We start from the raw sequence: 23,477 nt of genomic DNA on the forward strand, positions 1-23,477 counted from the left end.
CTCTTCTGGCTGCTGCTGCTGCTACTGCTGCCTGTTCCTGTCTGCTGCTGCCTGTTCCTGTCTGCTGCTGCCTGTTCCTGTCTGCTGCTGCCTGTTCCTGTCTGCTGCTGCCCCTCCCTGCTGACTTCTGCCGCTGCCTCTGCTTGCTGCTGCCACCCCAACTTGCTGCCTGCTGCCCCTGCCTAGTTTCTGCTTCCTGCTGCTGCTGCTGCTACCTGTTGCCTGCTGCTGCCCCTGCCACACCTGCTGCTTCCTTAGTCTAGCCTTCCTGTTGAAGCCATGTATTCTCTCCGGAGTCTTTGGAGACAAAGTTACCGAGAACTGTGAGATAAAAATGTCTTTATTCTATCTTCACGTTGAGTCTGTGGCTGGCTACCTAACAAATGACTAGAAAAAGTATTTCCTTAATGTTTCGGGCATTCATGACTGTCCAGGTTCTGTTTCTGTTGTTAGATGCCTGGTCCTATTATGGTCCTGGGGCCTGTTTATTTTCTTGAGACTGGTGCCACCCATGCAGACCTCACATTCATGGTCCTCCTGTCTGCCCCTTGAGTACTATCATTTAGGTGTGTTCCACCATTCCTAGCTTTCTCTTGGGAGGTTTAAAATCATATTGTTATGCCTTGATCTCAGAAACGTGTGTTTTATTGCTCAATATAAACCAGGAGGGGGCTCTGTGGCAGAGTGGATCTCTGCCCCCTCCCCAGCTCTCCTGGGTTCCCTTGCAGTCAAAGGTAACACAGGTGAGCCAGAGGGCATAGATTAGTGCACAGTCCTTGGTCTTAAACCAGCTAGAGACTCATTAGCCCAGCAGGGGTCAGCCACCTCCGTCTCACGAGAGCAAAGATCCACTGAGCTGAACCGTACCTTCCTGACCGTGAATTCTGAGTTTATGCTGAACCTTCCAGATCCACATCCCTTGTGTTTCTACTTCCCGTGCTAGAGACCAATCAGGCTCCACCTTTCCAGCCGCTTGGGAAGTGAGTCTCGAACCATGTTTCCATGTCTATGCCCCCCCCCACACACTTCACTTTTGCAGCTACTGTCAGGCTTTGGGGAGTCACACAGATTTGCAGAGAGGATGTAAGCTGTCCAGCTGGCATTAGATGGCCATGCCACAGCATGGATAATGGTTTTTAGCAGCAAGACCAGTGGATTGGGGAGTCCTGCTAGCACCCTGTTTTAGGTACTTTCATGTTGTGTTGAACACAGTCTCTGATAGGAACAGCTCAGTCCACTGTGGTAGAAGGTTTGGGTACCTGTGGAGCAGGCATGGAAGAACCTGAGATTAAACCCGTTCCCATCTTGATGAATCAGGAAATAGTGAATGAGGCAAGAACCAGGGCCGGGGTCTGGCTTTCAAAGGCCACCACTGTAACCTGCTCATCCAGTCGGTCCCACCTCCTCAGGGTTCCTCAGCCCCGCCCCCTAATATCAGCACTGGCCTGGGAACAAAAAGGGTGGACCTGTGGGAACCTTTGAGATTCATACCGTAGCACGTGTGACCCCTTATGAAGCAGAAGACATAGTTGGTACTCACATCAGGATGAAACCTGTGCCGCTGTTGGCGTACTCGTGGCGCGGTGTAATAACCGACGTGACAGACATGAAGGAAGCCGTCATCCCAGCAAACCCCAGTCTGGGAGATAGATGGGCACACTGCCGCCACCCTGATAGTGCTGCCCTCGAACAGTTTATGACCAACTTAGGGACCGGAGCCTTCCACTTGGTACTCTCATGTTGAGAGGCCACCCAGGACTCCTGGGCTCAGCGCAGGTGGCCAGACTGCCACGTCCCATCCCACCTCACAGGGCCATTTCTGTTTCTTCCGTGACTACCTCACAGTTGGCTAATAGATAGCACAGACTGCATTTTAGTTGCTCATTAGGACAAATGACAAAAGTAAATTCAAAGTCTAATCAAATCGCCCTTAGCTCCTGACTTTAATTGTGTTTCATTGCTGGATTTTAATATCATGTGACCCCGGGAACATTATTCCCCATTCTAGCGTCCTTGACATTTAGCTAGTGCTGTCTTTTCTTCTGCTCTGTAAGGATTAGTAAGGCCTGAGTCTACTTCGAAGTCACAGGCTAGGTGCCTGCCCTCCTGGACGTCACTCGGCCGAAGTGAGCTATACCACATCTGTGAGTCTGGGCAGGGACCTCTAGGGACAGCACCTACCCAGTCATCCTCCTCCTCACCAAGATCTTCATTCCCAGACAGCCATGACTGCGTACCCCCTCTCCACCATTCTTACCACCCCTTCCTTTCTTCTTCCCCTGACTGTGAAAGACCGTTTTGCTTTTCTCAAATACCTTTAAAATACCGCTGAGCTTTCCTTGGCATGTCTGGAATGGTCCGGAAGGCTTCTTCTGAAGTGTGTCCTGCTGGTCCCATCCGTTCAGAGCCTGACCTCGGGGATGTGCTATGGCGTCTGTTCTGAGTAGGCTTAGCAACGGGCAGGTGTGAGTGCTCACATGGTGGAGTAGAGCAGGGAGGGGATCTGCAGGCAGTCCTAAACTGCTTGTATCACAGCCACAGAAACCGTTGCCTGTCCGTCCGGGAGCTAGCGAGATGGCTCAGTATCAGGAACATTCACTGCATCTGCCAAGGACCCAAGTTCAGTTCCCAGCATCCATAGAAGACCAGTTACAACTGCATATAACTGCAGTTTCTGGGGATCTGACCTTTCTTTCTGGCCTCTATGGGCGTCTGCACACATGTGTACAAAATCCACACAGAGGCACACACATACACATAGTCAAATAAATAAATCCTTTTGTAAGTGCATATCCCTGTCTGACCACAAACTATCCATTCTTATCCACCATTTTCTTCATCAGAAATAAATAAACAAACAAACAAACAGTCTAACCCACACAAGAGTGTTCCCTCCTTTAGACATCATGGCATGACATTCTCATCTATAATGTTCACACTTGAAAACCACCCAACCAAGCCGTAAAAGGTATCCCAGTGTTTAGGCTCACAGCTCTGTGTTGAGCCTTCAGCCCTTGGTTCAAAAGTCAGATGCCCCGGCAGTGACTTTCTTCTTCTTCTCGAAAGCCACAGAGCCCTTCAGTCAGCCACTGTGGACTTAAGTCTCCACTCAGATAACCCCCAGCACACCTGCCATGAAAGCCATGGAAGGGACAGGCTGTGACATCAGCCACTGGACAAACCACAGGGCACAATGTGGGACAGCTCACAATCACCTCTAACTCCAGCTCCAGGGAATCTAACATCGTCTGGCCTCCATAGGCCCCTGCACACCTGATTAGATACACACAGAGACACACACAGACATGCATATAAGTAATAAAGATAACAAGTAAAAGACCTCATCTATTCTTTTGTTTTCTGTTTTGTTCTTGTTTTTCTTTTGAGGCAAGGTCTTATGTAGCCCAAGTTGGCTTCAAACTCACTGAGTAGTTGAGGAAGACCTTGAATTTTCGACTCTTCTGCCTCCTCCTCCCAAATGCTGGAATTCCAGGCTGGTGCAGGTTGGACCCCAGGACCTCCTGCATGCTGGGCAGACACTCCACTGAATTACCCATATCCCCAAACTGCCTATATTCTCTTCCACTTGTTAGCTGTGTAGATAGCAAATCATGATCTGAACAAACCCTGTGTAATGCTGCCTCTCTCTCCTCTCTCTCTCTTTCCTTGTCTTAGGGAATGCTGTCGGTTTTTTGGAGACAATGGCTTGACTTTGAAAGTGTTCTTTACCAAGGCAGCACCATTCGGTGTCCTTTGGACGCTCACGAACTACCTGTACTTACACGCAATAAAGAAAATAAACGCTACCGATGTCTCCGTGCTGTTCTGCTGCAACAAAGCCTTTGTTTTCTTGCTGTCGTGGATCGTTCTCAGGGACAGATTCATGGGAGTGAGGGTAAGTTCCCTATCATGTCTTCCTCCCTCTCTCGGTCATGCCAAACAAAACCTGCCCTTTGGCTCGCTTGGCTGCATGTCTTAGACAGCGAGCATCAGCTGTGACCGCTGCCCTTCCGGTTCTCAGCCATGCTCAGTTCTCGTGATTTGTAGACCTTCTTGCTGACCAACCGTGCTAGATAAGCATTCGTGAAAGCACCTTTCACCCCAAGCATTTCCACGGCATTGCGTAAAAAGTGTGTGCCAAGCGGGGAGTCAGCCAGGGAGTGGGTGATGTCTTTGCACCACTCTCTGCCTGTCCTGCGGCAACCTTCTGATCTACAGCACATGGCATGGGGGTGTCCTGCAGCTAGGAGCTATTGACATCATTCTGACTCTCAGGTTAGGATGCATCTGAAGTCCTGCGGCTCCTTGGGTGTATGTGGTTTGGGTCTAGAGCCTTGCCTGGGCCTTGTAGCTGGAAATATCAGTGCTAAATTCAAACTAAGAGATGGTGCAGGGGGTGGGGTTGGAGGGCGCATTCCACTTCAAACTTTGCATCAAGGGCAAATGCAATGACATCGCTTGAATGGCCTGGCATTGTCCAGGAGAGTCGTAGTAAATTTAAAGCTAGCCAAATTTCATGACATTTGCATGGAGCACGGTAAGTGCACTGTTAAATACCAGCGGGGACACGGAGTAACCTCACCTAGGGAGAGGACACACGTGCCTTTTATCAAGGACTGAATCTCAGTGGCTTTCTGCCTGCTCCCTCTGGTGGCCGGGGGCTGCCTCTGCTGTTCGTCTCCTTGCCATAGAGCAGGACAGACACTGGCCACTGGAGGAGCAGCTCATCCTTCCTTCTTCCTCCTGAATGCTCAGGGTCCAGTGCTCCTTAGCCATAGCCGCACTCCAGCTAACGGTGTTGGCAACCGTCAAGAGGCAGACTCCAGGCCCCTGCTTCTGTCCTTGCTTCATTGTCCTGGGAACAATGACATCACCTTAAGGGTGGGCTTACGCCCACCTGAGTTACACAAACAGCAGTAGGGACATGAGTCAACTACTGGATGGTATTTTTAGCTTACAGCGGGGGGAGAGCTTGTTTTGAGACGCAGGGTTAATTTTGGAATAAAAACTCACGCCCCGGGCTGCCACCCAGAAAAGCCTTCAGCAAATAAATGATCTAATACATCTCTGGGAAGACTGCAAGTGCTTCACACAGACTCAAAGCTAAAGATTTGGATGTCCTAGGGATGCTGATCCATGGCCATGCCTTTCCAGGCTTCATTTAGGGAATCAAAGAACCAAGAGACTTCATAGAACTTTGGGGTATGACGCAGACATCCCAAGCAAATTTTTGTTACTGGAAAGGGGCATTTCAAGGTCAATGGAACACGCTGCAGAGAAAACAGAATGGTCTGAGGTTGAGAGATGTGGGCGTGAATACACTTGAGCTGCTCAGTCGACTCACGGAACACAGGCTGGTGAGATCTGTGCTTGGCTGTTGTCGTGGAGAGGAAACTACAACACCCTCCACTGGGATGCAGTCTGGAAATGTTAACCTCTGATTCAAGTGTTCTCTGCTGGCCCCTGCACACTCCAGGTTTGTGCAAAGGCTTTCGGTACTCAGTGGGTCAACATGGGTGACAGGATGCTCTAACATGCCGACTGTGCAGGCACGGTCTCCTTTAGGATTAGGTGGCTGCTCACCGAGGAGCCTCCCAACGCAGGCTTCAGGGCCAGGACGAAGCTCAGACAGAATTCGTGAAGCCAAACAATAGACAGCTGGAGGCGGGCCCAAGGTCATGTCTGACTGTAAATCTCTCCGCATTCAGGTAGACGTCTGGGACAGGCAGCTACTCCCACTAGGGAATTTCCAAAGACGTAAGAGCTGATGTAGTTTCCAGCCTGGGGTCTGAGGGAACAATGTCAGCTTTACAGGCCTGAAGGATACGACCAATGTTCCTCCTTATGTGCAGAGGCAGTGGCGGGGGTGGGTTGGGGGGACAGGGGAGCGGCAAAGGACTTGTGTGATTAGAACAATTGCTTCAATCGCCCAGTTACAGTTTGTTGAAGATGGGAAGGGGCACCCACAGTTATAGGTCAGGTGGACAGGCTCAAAACTAAGGAAATGTGTCTTATAATACATTCAAGACCCTGGTCAGCCCTGGTATCAGAGGGCAGGGTGCTGCCAAGGTGTCTGTTTGAAGGGGATTCGAACTGCCCTTATCTCTACTTACAAGCATTTTCCATGCATGTCCTGGGCCAGGGGTCCTTGCATGGTGGCCAAATGCTCAATCTGAGAGCAGATGATGCGGTTATGGGTCCTTGAGCAGAATACCAAGGAACCTGAACTTACCCAGTCTTGAAAGCGGGCAGGGAAGCAGTTACCACTGGGTGACCTGAATGAAGAAGCTGTACCCAGGATGTGTGAGTCCACAGGACAAATGTGGCAGGGTCTGAGGAGAGTTCACAGTGGCACAGAAAATAGGCTGGGAACACTTTCACAGTGAAACACACCAACACACCAACACACAGCAAATGTCTGTGTCTCCGGGCATGGAATAGAGCAGGTGGGGCTTCCACACTACACCCAGAGTCCTTGAGCTCCCAGGCTGGGTCAGGGCCTGGGCTCTGATGTTCTGAGAGGGGTGGGAAGCTGTCCACACACTTCCTGCACTGGCCGGGGCCTCATGTTCCAAAGGGGCTGCTGAAACCCAGAGAGCAGGAACCCCACCGTCAGAGGCACAGACCTCGCTCATGAGCACTGCTAGCTCCCAGGAAGTCGGTCTTAGGTGCCCCCTGCCTGTGTGACCCTACAGGTCTCCAGTTGTTTGTCTCTGTAACTGGGGGAGCCAGGTGATTGTCACCTGCTCTGCCTGACCCCTCGAGCCTCACCCTGACTCCTTTGCAAATCCCAGTTGAGGTGAAAGCTCTTCCCTGTAGATTTCAACCAACGGTAGAGTGGGCGAGGCTAGAATCTGCCTAGCAAGTCTTCAAGAAAAACAATCCATTCTGGGAAAAGATCTTCACCAACCTCACATCGGACAAAGGTCTGATCTCCAAAATATACAAAGAACTCAAGAAATTGGTCATCAAAAGAACAAATAATCCAAAAAAAAAAAGGGAGTACAGACCTAAACAGAGAACTCTCAAAGAGGAATCTAAAATGGCTAAAAGACACTTAAGGAAATTCTCAACATCCTTAGTCATTAGAGAAATGAAAATCAAAACGACTCTGAGATTCCATCTTACACCTTTAAGAATGGCCAAGATCAAAAACACTGATGACAACTTATGCTGAAGAGGATGTGGGGTAAATGGAACCTTCCTGCATTGCTGGTGGGAGTGCAGCTGGTGCAGCCCCTTTGGATATCAGTGTGGTGATTTCTCAGAAAATTAGGAAACAACCTTCCTCAAGATCCAACAATACCACTTTTGGGTATATACCAAAAAGATGCTCAATTGTGCCACAAGGACATGTGCTCAACTATGTTCATAGCAGCATTGTTTGTCATAGCCAGAACCTGGAAACAACCTAAACCTGGACCAAGAATGGAAAAGGATATTGTGGTACATTTACACAATGGAGTATTACACAGCAGAAAAAAATAATGACATCTTGAAATTTGCAGGCAAATGGATGGAGCTAGAAAACATCATACTGGGTGAGGTGACCCAGACCCAGAAAGACAAATATCACATGTACTCACCATAAGTGGTTTTTAAGCATAAAGCAAAGAAAACCAGCCTACAAGTCATAATCCCAGAGAATCCAGACAACAGTGAGGACCCTAAAAGAGACATACATGGATCTAATCTACATGGGAAGTAGGAAAAGACAAAATCTTCTGAGTAAATTGGGATCATGGGAACCATGGGAGAGGGTCAAAGGGGAGGGGAGAGAAATGGAGGGGAGCAGAAAAAATTGTATAGCTCAATAAAATCAATTTAAAAAGAAAAGATTTTCTGCTGAAAGAAAAAAAGAAAAATAACCCATTCCTCTGTTACCTCAGGTGTCAGCCATACTTGCTTTTGGAATCATCAGAAATCTGGCTCCTCTGTCTGTCTGTCTGTCTGTCTGTCTATCATCTATCATCTACCTCTCATTTATCTACCTATCATCCGTCTATCTGTCTGTCTATCATCTATCTCTCATTTATCTCTATTATCTATCTATCTCTTTCCCTCTCCCTCCCTCCTTCACCCTCCAGAGTTTCAGAGCTTACTGTGTGTCTTAGTTGCTTCTCTTGCTGGGACAAAATATCCAACAAAGGTAGCTTAAGGAGGGAAGGGTTTGCATCGGCTCATGGCGCGAGAGTGCAGTTCAACATGGTGGTGAGGAAGGCACAGAGGCAGAATGGTGTCAGGAAGCAGAGGTGCTCAGCTCAGTTCTCCTTTGGATTCACTCCAGGACCCCAGCCCATGCGATGGGACCACTCACATTCAGAGTGGGCCATCCCACCTTCACTAACCCATCTAGAAACTCCTTCACAGACAGGTCTGGTGTTTCCATGATAAGTCTAAACCCATCAAGCTGACAATCATGATTAACCACACACCCTGGGAATCATAGTTCGCCATTTAAATGTGTGAAACCAGCTTTGCTATCAAACAGACCCAAAGAAGCCTCTGTTTAGGTTCTTCTCGGGGTTTTGGTTAGGCTAAGCTTGGATAGGTGCCCTCTACACGACACCCATGAGCCACCTCTGTCCACCTGGAAGAACCCCACAAGTAGAACATTCCCATTCTCGGGCACTTGCAACTCCATCCACGGGCTGATGCTGTCTCCCTCCCTCCCTCCCTGCAGATTGTGGCGGCTATCCTTGCCATCGCGGGCATCGTCATGATGACCTACGCGGACGGCTTCCACAGCCACTCTGTCATCGGCATAGCCCTGGTGGTGGGCTCCGCTTCCATGTCGGCCCTCTACAAGGTAGGTGCAGGGAACCCACTTCCTCAGCGGGCTCTTGGGCGACAGTGCTCCGCTCTGGCACTCACATCCTGGGTGGCGTCTGGGCTTCTGACAAGAGCAAGTGTTTTCAGTGTGTGCGTCCAGAGGCAGGCGGCGCCAGGGTAGGGTCCAGGTAGGTAGGGGAGAAGGAGTGGACCCCTGAGCCTGCCTCTGTGTTTCTGCCTGATGGGACATGAAGACTAGATTATGTGTTTGGCCTTGTCATGTAAATCCTTGGCCATGTGGTTTCGGGGCACCAGCCAATATGAGTCCGTGAGTTGTTCAACGGTGCTTGTGAAATGAACGCACAAGAGTATCCTTTGGCAAGAGCCGGACCCATGTCTGTCATGCTATCGCTCACTGAGGCAGGAACATTGCCAAAAGATTGTGGAGAGCCTGGGCTATGCTACCAGACCTTTGCCTCAGAAAAGTCCTGACAAAAATGTGGGAAGCCGTTGAAAGGTACTTCCTGACTGCCAGTCTAGAGACAAGAGAGGGCTGTTCTCTTACACCAGTTCTGTGGGAGTCCACGCTGTCACTGCCCCTACTCCTGTCTCCCCCCACCCCACCCCCGTTTCCTTTCACCTAGGTCCTCCCTCTCCTCCACAGATGGAGAATAGGAAATACAGGCATTTTCAAGGCTACTAACCGTCAAGTCCCCCACCCCAATGCTTCTTTCCAACACACACACCAGTGATCACTCCCTCCAGCGAGGCTCCAGCTCCTGAAGCTTCCACGATCTTCCCGAACAGCAACACTAGCTGGGGACCACATGTTCAAATGTATGAGCCTGTGGGGGGACATGTCACATCCGAACCACCATACCTGTCTGGAGATTCCCGCTGGGCATCCAGAGGCTCCTCACTCCTTCCCCTGCTGCCAGGACAGATGTGGGGACACAGCATGCAAAGGGACCACGGGACAGAGGAGGGACAGCCATGCTGATGCTGACTTGATAGACTCCTTTTTCACCAAGTACCGGGCTGGGTGGGGCCCACAGGCATGTCTGAGTCAAGCCTCTGGCCATGCAGTCACATCGGTCCCTCTTCTCCCAGCCCTGTGAACACCAAACACGGTGTGCAAACGGGAACATTGCAGGGGGAGAAAGTTTAGTGCAGTTCACTAAGGCCTATGGCATCTCTACAAAGGGAGGTAAGGTGGAGCAGGGACTGGCAAAGTCCCTCAACTTTGGTTCAGAGAAAACATCTTTGCAGGTAAAGCCCTCTCTCTTGGGGGGTTGGCTGTTTCATGTGCTGCACACAGAGTTTGAAATCCCAGTGCTCTATAAATGCTAACTGGGCATGGCAGCCTGTCTGTAACCTCAGCACAGGGCAAGCAGAGATGGCAGAACCTCCAGGGAAGCTGGTTAGGCAGACGAACCAGATAGGCAAGCTCTGGGTTCAAGCAGAAACTCTGTCCCAAAATATAAGGTGGGAATCAATCCAGGAAGACACCTACGGTCAATCTCTCTCTCTCTCTCTCTCTCTCTCTCTCTCTCTCTCTCTCTCTCTCTCTCTCCCCCCCCCCCCCCCCACATACACACACACACACACACACACACACACACACACACACACACACACACACACGCTGTCCTAGGTCGGACCCATTTGGAGGCTCCGGAGAGGAGGAACAATCACGCCAGATTATTCTAAGGGATGCACTGTGCTGAGCACAGCACATAGCAGCCTCACCCGGGGTGCAGAGCTCCGACCCCCGGAGATAAGCAATGTGAGGCAGGATGTGATCTAGCCTGAGCTGCTGGTCCCCAACATGTGGTCCGCAGCACCCCGTCAAGCTTCGTCAGCCTTCGCTGGCAGGCGAGGGAACTATAGCGCCCACTGGAGGTCAGCCCCAGCTTAGTCGCCTACGCGCCTGCTCTGCTGCTCTGCTCCCACATAGTGCGGTCCAGGGCTCTCCTCACCGCCTCCTCTCTCTGGCAGGTTCTGTTCAAGCTGCTTCTGGGCAGCGCCAAGTTCGGAGAAGCGGCCTTATTCCTGTCCATCTTGGGTGTGTTCAACGTCCTCTTCATCACCTGCATCCCCGTCATCCTCTACTTCACCAGAGTGGAGTACTGGAACTCCTTCGACGACATTCCGTGGGGAAACCTCTGCGGGTTTTCCATTCTCTTATTGAGTAAGTGGCGCCCGCCCTGGGCAGAAGCCCCGGCAAATAGCAACAGACACAGAACTCTTTGGAAACCCCAGCTAGGAAAGAAAAAAAAAATCCATGGCCCCATGCTGTCCTAAAGTTCTCACTCTTTTTCAAAGTCCTTGCATTTTTCTTTAAAGAACAATATTTAGAGGTTTTTTTTTAAAAAAAAATATTTTGGGTGGCCTTAGAAGGTAGGGCCTTAAAAAGATTTACTTATTTCATTGTACATGCGTGGGTGTATGAGTTTATTTATCTTTATGAGTTTGCTTGCATGTTTGTGCGCCATGTGTATGTTTGGTGCCTGTGGAGGTCAGAAGAAGATACCAGATCCCCTGAGACTGAAGTTACAGACGGCTGTGAGTGGGTGCTGGAAACCAAGCCCAGGTCCTCTGCGAGCGGAAGAAGCTCTCTTTTCCCCTGAGCCATCTCTCCCTTCCCCCCTTATTTTTATTTACATGTGCGTTTGTGTGACTGAGTGAGTAGACACAGGTGTCCACGGCAGCCAGATGGTGTCAAATCAGCCAGCACAGAGGTCAAGGACAGGGCAGTTATGAGTAATTACGGTCTTCTAAATTCTTTATTTCAGCATTCAATATTGTATTAAATTTTGGAATCGCTGTCACGTATCCCACACTGATGTCTCTCGGAATTGTCCTCAGTGTCCCTGTGAATGCAGGTAAGCATGGTTTCATGGATTTCTGTCTCTGCTCACTACAGACACCATCTTTCAGGCTTACACACTCGAGAGCACACGTTCCTGTAGCCGCTCATAGCGAGTCTTACTGTGACTGCTCACAAGGCAAGCTTAACCTCTGCATAGAAAGAAAATGCATTAGTATGATGTATGGGCAGTATTTTCCCATGACAGATTAGTATGGTCTGCTGTTTCCTTTACCTATTTTACAGTACTTGGGATGGAACCAAGGGCCTCGCGCACCCTAGGCAAGCTCCCTACCGCTGACCTATGTTTCCTTAGTCCTTTTAGAACATTCTATTTTGAGGTAGGTTCTTCTCACTAAGCTGCCCAGGCTAGCCTTGAACTCACAACATCACCCGGGCAGTTTTTGATTCGCAGTCCTTCTGCTCAGCCTCCAGGATTGCTGGCATACGCCATCAGGCCCAACTTGACAGAGAGATTTCTATGTGCAGTTCAGCACAGAAAGTCCAAGGCTGCCTCTGTTCTGATGAAGAATGGAGCTAGAAAATCATGGAGCTGAAAACAACTGCATTTTTGCAAGTGGTTTTGTTGGGGCAAAGTTGCCACAATTGGGTAGTCATGTGGAAACAGGTTGGCGCTCCAGTGGGCAGGAATGTCACTTCCTTCTGCCTCCTGGGAGAGGGCAAAAGCCTTTTGTTTGGGTATAGGCACCCACTTTGTCCTGCCCTGGAGCCTCCTAGCTGACATGAGTTGGCAGTTCTTCCCAAAGCCTGCCTTCACCTGTCCCTCACCTGCTCGCCCTTCACGCCTGCTATTGGTTTAAGCTGTGGATTTCCTCTTTCTCATGCCCTGGTTCCCTACAAAGTTGCCTCCAGGCCATTAGAGAACCGGCCCCCTAGAGACCCAGCCCCATTGCCTGTCCACAGTGGAGTTTGCCCAAGCAAGCCACTCTTGGTTCCAGACTCTCCTGAAGTCCCGCTCCCTGACTCCCCTCCCCGCTACCCTGTCCCACAGTTCTGTATACGCCTCACTTTGGCCAGATTCTCCAGGTGCCTCATGGTCACAGTGCAAGGAGGCCTCAGAACAATGGGCTGAGCCCGGCATCCCAACCCCATTCTAGACGTCTGTGGTCCCCACTCGGCAGCCCTCTGTGCTGTGTATCTATCTCCTCACAACTGAAGGTTGTGCATGCCCTTTTTGCTTCCTGTTGAGAAATAAAGGAAAAAGCCCATAAGACAGTTCCTTGGAGCTGGGGTGGGGGTGGCCAGTATGCCAGCACACCCTTGTGATCAGAGCTCCCAGCAAGCATACATGAGGCTCTCTGGGCTCATGGGTCAGCCAGGCTGGCCTGCTTCATGGGTTCTAAGCAAGAGAGACCCTGTTGCCCAAAAGGTAGATCATGCCCAAGGAACGCCAGCTGAGGTGGCCCCTCATCTCCACCACAGCACAGCACTCACGTGTACACACATGCATGTACATACAAATGCAGAGTGAGATCATGTGTCATGCATGTGTGCACATATGCAGACTGAGATAATGTGTACATACATGCATGTGTGCACATATGCAGAGAGAGATCATGTGTACACACATGCATGTACACACATGCAGAGAGAGATCCTGTGTACACACATGCATGTACACATATGCAGAGAGAGAGATCGTGTGTACATACATGCATGTACACACATATGCAGAGAGAACATGTGTACACACATGCATGTGTGCACATATGCAGAGAGAGATCTGTGTACACACATGAATGTACACACATATGCAGAGAGAGACCGTGTGTACACACATGCATGTACACACATATGCAGAGAGAGACCGTGTGTACACACATGCATGTACACACATATGCAGAGAGAGACCGTGTGTACACACATGCATGTACACACACATGCAGAGAGATCATGTGTACACATGCATGTGTGCACATATGCAGAGAGCCCTAGGGCATGTGTGCACATATGCAGAGAGAGATCGTGTGTACACACATGCATGTGCGCACATATGCAGAGAGAGATCGTGTGTACACACATGCATGTACACACATATGCAGAGAGAGATCGTGTGTACACACATTCATGTACACACATATACAGAGAGATCGTGTGTACACACATGCATGTGTGCACATATGCAGAGAGAGATCGTGTGTACACACATTCATGTACACACATATACAGAGAGATCATGTGTACACACATTCATGTACACACATATGCAGAGAGATCATGTGTACACACGTGCATGTGTGCACATATGCAGAGAGATCATGTGTACACACATGCATGTGTGCACATATGCAGAGAGATCATGTGTGCACATATGCAGAGAGACCATGTGTACACACATGAATGTATACACATACAGAGAGAGATCGTCAGGGTACAGAAGGCCCCTGAGCTCCTGGACAGTTGCCAAAAGCAGTCTAACTACGATAGGCTCGTGGAAGGCACGTCTTACACAGCTTCCCCTAAAACCCTTGTGTTTTAATTAGTGTCACATGAGGATATGGTAAGAGGAATATCCCACATTACTTCGACACCAAGAGTTACTTTGGGCCACATCCTGCAGCCAAAGCAGAGAGTAATTCCCGTGTCAATTGCAGGAATCCAGTTCCTGTAAGGACTAGGGAGGCAAGGACCAGCACTCTAGAAATTGGCTGAGTGGAGCAGCAGCCAGCCTGCAGGGCTCGCCCTGGCATCTGCTCAGAGGACCCTGGGCATACCATCTCCAGCTGATGGATTAATAGAACACTTGTCAGTGTTAAAAACTGAAGAGTTTCTGAAAGTCTACAGGATGGCTCTGGGAAGAACTGGTTTTAGGGTGGACTATTACCCTCCCATTCCTTCTCTGGGGAGTAAAGGAGGGGAGAGACATAGAAGGAGGCAGGGAGTTAGGGAATTAACAGAGCAAGCCATGACTGAGAGGAAAAGCAGCCCCCACCAGGGTGAGTGGTGGACAATTACCCAGCCAGTCAGCACTAAGAGCTGTAAACTCCAATGTTTGCAGCTTTGAGTAGAGGGGAGGTTATCTTTATTTTTTTAAAGGCCAGACTGTCTCTTCTGAGGCAGGCAAGCTTCAAATGGGCTCAGCCTGGGTTGCCAACGAAAGAAAAGATGCGTCCCCAAACATGAAAGAAGAGACTTCAATAACTGGGCGCTCCAAACACCATCAGGGTGGTTAGGAGAGTGACTAGATTTTACAGACTGACCTGAACCTACATCCCATTCAGTCCTGTCATCTGACTGCTCATCAGGACGAGCCAGGGATCTTTAGGGAAGAAAAGGACTTCCCCTGAGGCTTAGAGCCGATAATAACCAATGGGCAAGGAATAACAAGAATTCTTCATGACAGCGAGGTGTGCTGGCACACACCTGTGCATCCAGCACTTGAGAGGCGAAGGCTTGAGGATCAGGAGTTCAGAGTCATCCTCGGTTACAGAGTGAGTTCAAGGATAGCCTGGGCTACATGAGGCTCTAGTTCAAGAAACAAGGGCCAGGGTTTGAGGTGGCTGGGTGAAGATGCTTGCCACTGTGCCCAGTGACCTGTGTTAGATTCCCGGGACCTGCAGGGTGGAAGGGGAGAAATGACTCTTAAAAGTTTTCTTTGACGGCATCATCACCCCAGCACTCGATAATCATCTGCATTAATGCAAAATTAATTAATTAATAACTACTAATTAAAGCTTTAAAAAATTCACAAATAGTATCCTAAAAGAACAGGGTCAGGTTTGCTTAATCAAAACATATATACACATGTATACATATGTGTACAAGATTAAATTATAAAATAAATGTCATGTGTGACATCATAATGTGAAAAAGTACCAAAAATGTAAATTAAAAAATAATATTTTCTTCATCCTGAAACCCCAAATTGGCCAGAATTAAACCTTGGCGTGCTCAACTACACTTACACTCCAGTTACCCTTGATTTCTTTTTTCCCTTGCTCGTAACTCACCATTTACACTCAGGTGCTGGGTCAGATTCAGATAGCCGCACACACACACAAGCCCAAGGCCTCAGAGACGGCTGGTCTTAAGAAGTCCGCTATGATAACCTCGAGGCAGCCCCGGCCGGCATTAACAAAATCCTGCTGGGCAGAATTCTGGTGCCCAAAGGACTTCAAACCTCCGGCCCTAGTGGGTGCTCAGCTATATCACCATGTCCACAGCCCTGCCGCTGAGCAAACGGCTCTCTTGTCTCCCTTAGTGGTGGATCACTATACCAGCCAGATAGTCTTCAACGGAGTCCGAGTCATCGCCATCATCATCATCGGCCTGGGCTTCCTCCTCCTGCTCCTGCCAGAGGAGTGGGATGTCTGGTTGATCAAGCTGCTCACCCGCCTCAAAGTGAGGAAGAAGGAAGAGGCTGCGGAGAGCAGCGGGGACTTGGGCACAGGCCCCCAGAGCAGGAGCAGGAGAGCCCGCCCATCGTTCGCTCGCTGAGACCACTCCTCTGGGACTCTGGGATGCCCCCATGGTAATGTTTTTGAGGTCTATTCCGAAGGGAGGAACCTCCGGTGGGTGAGGTGTACATACATGTACAGTTTTGGTAATCTGCAGTAAGTTCTACGGTATTTATTGGCATGTCCAATTTGCTTGCACTTTTCCACATCAGACCTTCCACTTAAGGGTACCGATTCCAAACGGAAGAGAAAAGAACCTCTCAGTGCTTCTTCAGTGAATGTAAAGTGGGGTAAAATGAGCCTTGCACTGATTGCTTCGGAGGACAGGCAAGCTGGACACACCGGGGCAATGCTCTGCCTCTTAGCAACTGAAAATGACATTGTACACTGTGATTATTTTTCAGCTATAGTAGGTCATATTTTGTTTTATACCAGAACTGTATACTTAATTTTAAGGAATTTCAATGAACCAAAAGATAATTGTCAGTTAATCGGGATGGATGGATGGATGGATGGATGGATGGATGGATGGATGGATGGATGGGTAGATGGGTGGATGACTGGGTGGCGGACAGATGGGTGAGAAGGGAAGAGGGATGAAACAGAAAAGGAGAAAGGGCGTGCCAGGTCACGTGATAGAAAGCGGAAACCTAACCTAGCTGGCCTGCCCTCTTGCGTCTTTACAAGATCACGAGGAGAACTTAGTGCCTTCTACAGCATCTCCGTCCTTACCTATGTGAAGCGAGGTGACATCATATGTCACTGGCGCCGTCTTATAATTTAGATGTAGAATCTTAAAAAAAACAAACAAACTATATGTGTATATGTGTGTACAAAAGTGACAACGCTGGAAGGTGGCTGGCGGGTGCAGCACGCACAGCAGGTGCACCGTGTGGGAGGGACTGCGCAGGTGCACTGTGTGGGAAGGACTGCGCAGGTGCACTGTGTGGGAAGGACTGCGCAGGTGCACTGTGTGGGAGGGACTGCGCAGGTGCACTGTGTGGGAGGGACTGCTGGTAGCTTTCATTTCCAGACCGAGACGGAAACATCACCTACTGAGTCTGCAAACCTTTTTAAGAAACTTTTCAGCACCGGGCTGTTTACTTACACAATTTAGGTCTGCCAGAAACTTCTATCTGTGATAGATCTGTACAGAGGGACTGGGATTAGAGTTTACTATTTTTGAAGTTTACATTGTTACATATAAATGGGAACCTGATTTTGAAATGGTGTCAATATCCCAATGGTGCATTCTGGAACCATGGGGTCTTTTGTTTCCTGGGGGAAAGGGGCACTCATGACCTGAACTTTTTAGCCAATTATTATTCTCAGTTTCCATTACTTGTTTGGCCAAACAGATTAATAAAATATTTGAAACAAAGAAGCATTGCGTATGCTTTTGGTGCCACCTTGTTGCCTCTCTCTAAGGGTCCTGATGCAGCCTGCAGTGTCTCCAATTCCTGGAAGGTGAGCCCGCCTAGTGGCCGCGAGACAAAGTAACTGTTGCTGTGATAACCGACAACTGCGTGACAATCATAGGCCTCATAGAGACTGTAAATCTCTGGGGCTGAAGAGACGGTGTAGGAGACTGTACTTCCTGCACCAGCACGAGAACAGGAGTTCGTATCCCCAAAACTCATGTAAACAGCTGAGCACAGCCACATGCATAAACACATACATACACACACGCATACATATATGCACACACATACATGTACACACATACACACGCATGCACACAGATACATAAACACAAACATATGCACACATAAACAGATATACATACACACAGACACACACATACATGCACACATACACACATACACATGCACGCACATACACACATACATAAACACAAACATATGCACACATAAACAGACACACACACATATATATACACACACATACACACACACACACACACACACACACCTTTAACCCTAGCACTATAGGCAACGGAGGCAGAAAGATAATGAAGCTGTGTCTAGGCCGCTGTTGCCAGGCACTGTGAGACCCAAGTGTCTAGTGCAGAGCTGCAGAGGACAGGGTTCCTAGAAATGGCAGCAGAGTCACTTCACCCACACCTGGAACGTCTCCCAAAGGTGATGCAGGTGACACGGTCCTGGCCTGTCACCTCCACCATCGAATGTCTCATTTAACTCAGCCCAGTGACTGTTTCCTTTGAAAGACACATTATAAAGCTGGAAATATCTGCCTTATGGTATATGTATCTTCTCCCATCAGCTCATTAAGATTAAAATATGGGGCTGACGAGATGGCTCAACTGTCAAGAGCACCGGCTCCTCTTCCAGTGGACCCAAGTTTGACTCCCAGCACCCACGGGCACCTTGCAACCATCTGTAGCTCCAGTTTCAGGGGATCTGATGCCTTCTTCTGGCTTCCACGGGCACCAGGCACACACGTGTGCACATGTATACTTGCAGGCAAGACACTCATGAGCAAAATGTTTTTTGTAATTTAAAAATAAAAAGATTAGGAGCGCCTTCCTGCTGGTCTTCTCAGCCTCCCTTCCCAGCCCATCTTCATTCCTGTGTCCTCCACTGATCCCCAGAAATGCTCTCCACCAGGAACCCTCAGTAGCCACAGCAGGCTGGCACTCACATAGTGGCTAGCTCAGCCGTCACCAGGGACAGTAGATGGGAACTGACACAGAGACCCACAGCTGGACTGTCCCAAATGGGATGTCTTCACCAAACCCCTCCCCTCGTGACTCAAGGATTTATGGGTAAGAGGAGAGGAAAAGATGGTAAGAGATGAAGGGGATGGATGTCTCCAGGGAAACAGTGTCTTCCGGGCACAGCAGGAACGGGAGATGTGACCTCACAGGACTGCGGCAGCGTGTACAGGGCCCGCACAGGTCAAAGTCAGATGGGTTCCCGTCCTGAGATGGGGACGGGAATGTGAGCTAACAGGAAGCTCTCTGTCACTGATACCCACGACCAGGAGAAGATTAGTTTTCTCCAAGGAAGTCTCACTGGGTCTATTAACCACTCCGTGCTCAGGAATAATTGGCCAGCACAAACAGAGATGACGGCAGGTTTGTAAACTTTTTGCTTCCTTTTGCTCTGTTTGGACATTTTCTGTCTTAATGGTCAGTCTTTTGCGTGCATATGTGGTTTTGTGTTTTCACGAGGCTTTTGTGTGTTTTTTTATTTTTTAAAGAGACGAGAGTTGTGTGGGTGAGGAGTTGGGGAGATCTGGGAGCAGTTGTGGAGGAAAAGCAAGATCAAAGTATATTGTATGAAAATTAAATCAATTAAAAAAAAGAGTTGGAAGCAAAGACTCCTTAAGGTACCTGCACACCTGTATTCAAAGCACCGTTGTTCATGGTAGCCAAAGCGTGCAAGGGCATAGGTGGCTGGCTGGCCAGACGTATGGATGGGTAGATTTACATATGTGCATAAACAAAATGTGTCTACTCATGCAGTGGAGAATTAGTCATCCTTAGAGATCAATAAGGACACTTTGACACTTGCTGAAACATACATGAACTGGGGGACCTTGTGTAGGATGAAGCAAACCTGACCTAAAAAGACAGCTGCCATATGACTATACTTTTGAGATCCCTGGGATGGCCAAATTCAAACAGAAAAGAGATGCGTGGCACACCTGCAATCCTGACACATGAGAGGCAGAGGCAGGAGGATTGCTGCAGATTTGAGCTCAGCCTGGTCTGTGTAGTGATCATAGATTAATATAAACTGGTTAATTTAAGTTATAAGAGCTGAGACGAGCCCAAGCTAAAGGCCAAGCTTTCATATTTAATGATCAGTTTCCATGTCATTATTTTTTTAAATAATTTATTTACTTTTATTTTATGTGCATTGGTGTTTTGCATGCATGTTTGTCTGATCTTGGAGTTACGGACAGTTGTTAACTGTCATGTGGGTGATGGGAATTGAACCCAGGTCCTCTGGAAGAACAGTCAGTGCTCTTAACAGCTGAGCCATCTCTCCAGTCCCCCATGTCATTATTTGTGAGCTGGGGACCACTGAAAACGTGCTACACTAGACTTAATAAATGGTGAGGTGGGAAACAAATTATCCCAAGAACCCACATGCATTTATACCCAAGCAACTTGTTATAGATTAATTGTGTGGGTGAGCAAGGTGTGCTTGTCAGCTCTTTTCCTGGCAGGCTGCATTTTGGAGTTACACAGAAAGGGCCAGTCACTTTATTACTTATCTTGAAAGGTAATCTTATAAGGAATCTTAAAGAAACCACAAAGCTAAACTTTTATATATGAAAAGGAATCAGTCAGCTCTACTTTAAATCTTTAGGGTACATACCCGCTCACCAATAGTTTTTTTATATCAGGAGATTGGAGGCAAAAATGCATATAAGGAATTAATCATCGCCTTTGGTCGTCAACCAAACCTTGCTCTCTTAGCAAGGAGAACTAGAAGCAGTTGGGCTGTGGTGTATTTTCGACCCCAGCCTAATGAGTCAGGCAGCTCACTGTGTGTCCTTGTGTCTAGCTTGTTTTCTGGGGTTATTTCTCTTAAAACCTTTAGCAAGGCATCTGGTCTACCCTGAAGTTATGTTTGAAGCTTTGTTTTAGCTAATGGTACGTGATTGCCTCTTTTCAGCCTTAAGAGAATTAGAGTCAGCCTGGCTCCTGGACTCAGGTGTTTTCTCTTAATCATCAACCTAAGCAGCTCCTGAGATGGACCTCATAGGCCTTAGCTGTGAAACATATCCTTGTATTTATCAGAACTCTGTATAGGCTATCATTATTATTATCAAATTAGACAGTACAGCTTAGGGAGGGGTCATCTTCTTCACAATCCACAGGTAAAAATGCCCAGGAGAACGGGATATTTCCAGGAGATAAACACTATAGAACAGCCAGTGGAGAACTCCCCACTTCTGCTCACACCATGCTAGACAGCAGAGAAAGAGAGCCGCAGCTAACATGTAAAGGCACAGCAGAAGCAAAAGACATTCCAGGGTCCGCAGTCCCGTGGCCCTGCCTAAGCGAGATTGGCCCATCAGAGAGTCGCCCTCTGGTGGACACATCTGGAACTTCAATTGCCACGCACTGCTCTTCCGGCAGAGCCAGAGGCACTGAGCCAGGCCCTAAATGCCTGCATAGCTGTAAATAGGAGATCTGACTGTGTGTCCCAATTTCATTTTAGAAATGGTCACGCGGTCTGGTCTTCAGTGTCCTTTTTGTTTCTAGGCCTGAGCAGAGGTGAGGACTCAATCTAGGACTTTCTCGAAAGGACTAAATTAGCAAAAATGTCTAAAACCTGGGCGACATATTTGTTAGTAAAGTATGATGTTATAACAACACTACAGAAGACTCAGATGAGGGATGCTCATGGACCGTCTGGACTCTGTGGGTACCCTGGAGGGTTTTCCAGTGTATAGAGCACTTTCCCCTTAGCTGACCTGACTGTCCACACAGCAGCCTTGTAGGATGCTAACTTTATTCTGGCTTTAAAGATAGGTTCCAGAGAAATTAATCTACTCCTCAAAGTCACCAAGATGCAGTCCAGTGGAGCTGAGATGCAGAGCCCGGTACATTGATCTCAGCATGTTCCCATCCACGGGGAAACAGACGTCTGGGCAGGTCTCTTCCACGAAAGGAGAGCAGGGTCATCCTCCTTCACCTGGGGCAAGTCAGGAAAGTACCAGCTGGTAAGCATCTCTGGCTTCCCACTCTTCCTGGAACTATGAGAATGAGAGGAGAGGAGTGAGGGCTCCCAGTGGGCAGGGAATCCTCCCCGCTTACATCACTGAGAGCAGCGGGCCCCTAGGATGGAGTGGAAACATAGCAGAGAGAGGTGCTCTGGTGGGGGTGGTTATGGGGAGTCAGAGGCATTTGCAAAACCCAGGGTCACTGACTGACCTCCCTCTGTGTCCTCAAAGCAGGAGATGGAATTACCAAGAGAAAGAGGCTTTCTGAGTTATATTTTAATTTGTCTTTTGGAATGAGTTTACTAATCATTAGGTTTCCATAGACTTGCTCATATAGCCTTAGCTTTAGTAACCAGCCCACTACTCTCTCCCCCACCCCTGTTTAAAACACTTCCACCCTCAGTAAACCCCTTCTGTCTTCTCACAGTTCTTGTATCTCCCCCGCTTGCTTTTAAGAATGACTTATTTTATCTTATGTGTATGAATGTTTTGCCTGTGTGTATTTATGTGTAGCACCTGCATACCTAGTACCCATGGTGTTGCAGATGGTTAGGAACCACTGTGTGAGTGCTAGGAACTGAACCCAGGTCCCCGGTAAGAAGCATACTTCATTGCCGAGCCATCTCTCCAGCCCTCCACTTCGTTGTCATTATCATTAGTATTACTGGTGGCAGTAGTGGTATGCTTTAGCTGTGAGGTAGTATGAAAAGCTTCTCATATCCCTGTCCTTTGAATTAGCCCCCCCCCCTTACCCTAGTTCTTCCCATACCAGAAACACCCTGCACTGGTGGACAATGTAACTCTGAGATGACATGGATTATTAAATGAAAGTAAAACCACAGTACAAGGTATGTGTTACTGGTCAGAAGTCCCACACTATTGCTATTGCCCTCGGTTGCTACATGCTAAGATCATATTTCTGAAGATGCCACACACTTTGGCTGTAGGACATAAGTAAAACAACCCCAAGCCAACCAGGAAACACCCTCCCTGGGGTCTAGCTTTCATGGTGCCAGAAGTGCTACTGTTGTATGACAACCCTTCTCCTGGGAAGAAGCAACACACATTTACTCACCCCAGATAGCAAGCCCACAGCAGACCAGAGTACAAATCCCACCAAAGTCCAACTTGGTGAACCAATGAGTTTTATTGGGGTTACTTACAGGAATATAGGTGAGGGGTTGCCTACAGGAGCAGAGGTGACTCAAAGACAGCTGCATCACCAAAGCCCACCCCAGCTTGGGTGACAGCTCACAACAGTGGGGACCTGAAGCACACTGCACAGCCTGCAGGCAGCTCAACAGGTGGGAGAGCGTCCTTTCCAAGTGCCCCAGTTGGTCTTAACCTCTTCCACACAGCTTGGCGGTTCTCAGAGTCTTCTTTGCAGCCTTGACTCTACTCTTCTGAGAGGGACTCTCAGATTTTATTGTTTACTCTGACAGGGAGGGGCTTAGTGAATCTGGTCAGTTGCAGGAACTTCCTGAAGCCATTTAGAATTGTTCCTGATTAAGAATCCTTCCTGATTAAGGAGCTTTCCTGCTGCATGAAATGTTTCAGTCTTGACACTGGACTTCTGAAGTTCATTTGGGGGAACTCTCCAATGTGAATCAACCTACTGACCTACCCAGACTGCTAGACTCGGGTTCTCCAGGTGTGAAAGGGACTTTATTGCCTAGTATGTAGGAAGGTTATATTAACTGATTACCTGTGGGTGCCAAGTGAGTTAGGTAGGACCCTGGGTGAGGCTGGAGATA

At 48.6% G+C, this 23,477-nt stretch overlaps 1 protein-coding gene across 4 annotated transcripts in view; it reads left to right on the forward strand.

The window, feature by feature from the left end:
* The window catches only part of Slc35f3 (solute carrier family 35 member F3), a 229,594-nt gene extending 212,151 nt beyond the window's left edge, over positions 1-17,443 (forward strand). For all 4 annotated transcript variants that reach the window (XM_075977707.1, XM_075977706.1, XM_075977704.1 and 1 more), the window contains 5 exons: positions 3,676-3,895; positions 8,684-8,809; positions 10,771-10,963; positions 11,568-11,657; positions 15,864-17,443. In XM_075977707.1, the coding sequence (XP_075833822.1) occupies positions 3,676-3,895; positions 8,684-8,809; positions 10,771-10,963; positions 11,568-11,657; positions 15,864-16,099 (865 nt within the window). In that variant the 3' untranslated portion in view covers positions 16,100-17,443. The remainder of the gene's footprint in view (positions 1-3,675; positions 3,896-8,683; positions 8,810-10,770; positions 10,964-11,567; positions 11,658-15,863) is intronic.
* The last annotated feature ends 6,034 nt before the right edge of the window (positions 17,444-23,477 follow it).

The sequence above is a fragment of the Microtus pennsylvanicus genome, chromosome 6 (assembly GCF_037038515.1).
Source record: "Microtus pennsylvanicus isolate mMicPen1 chromosome 6, mMicPen1.hap1, whole genome shotgun sequence".
Lineage (NCBI taxonomy): Eukaryota > Metazoa > Chordata > Mammalia > Rodentia > Cricetidae > Microtus > Microtus pennsylvanicus.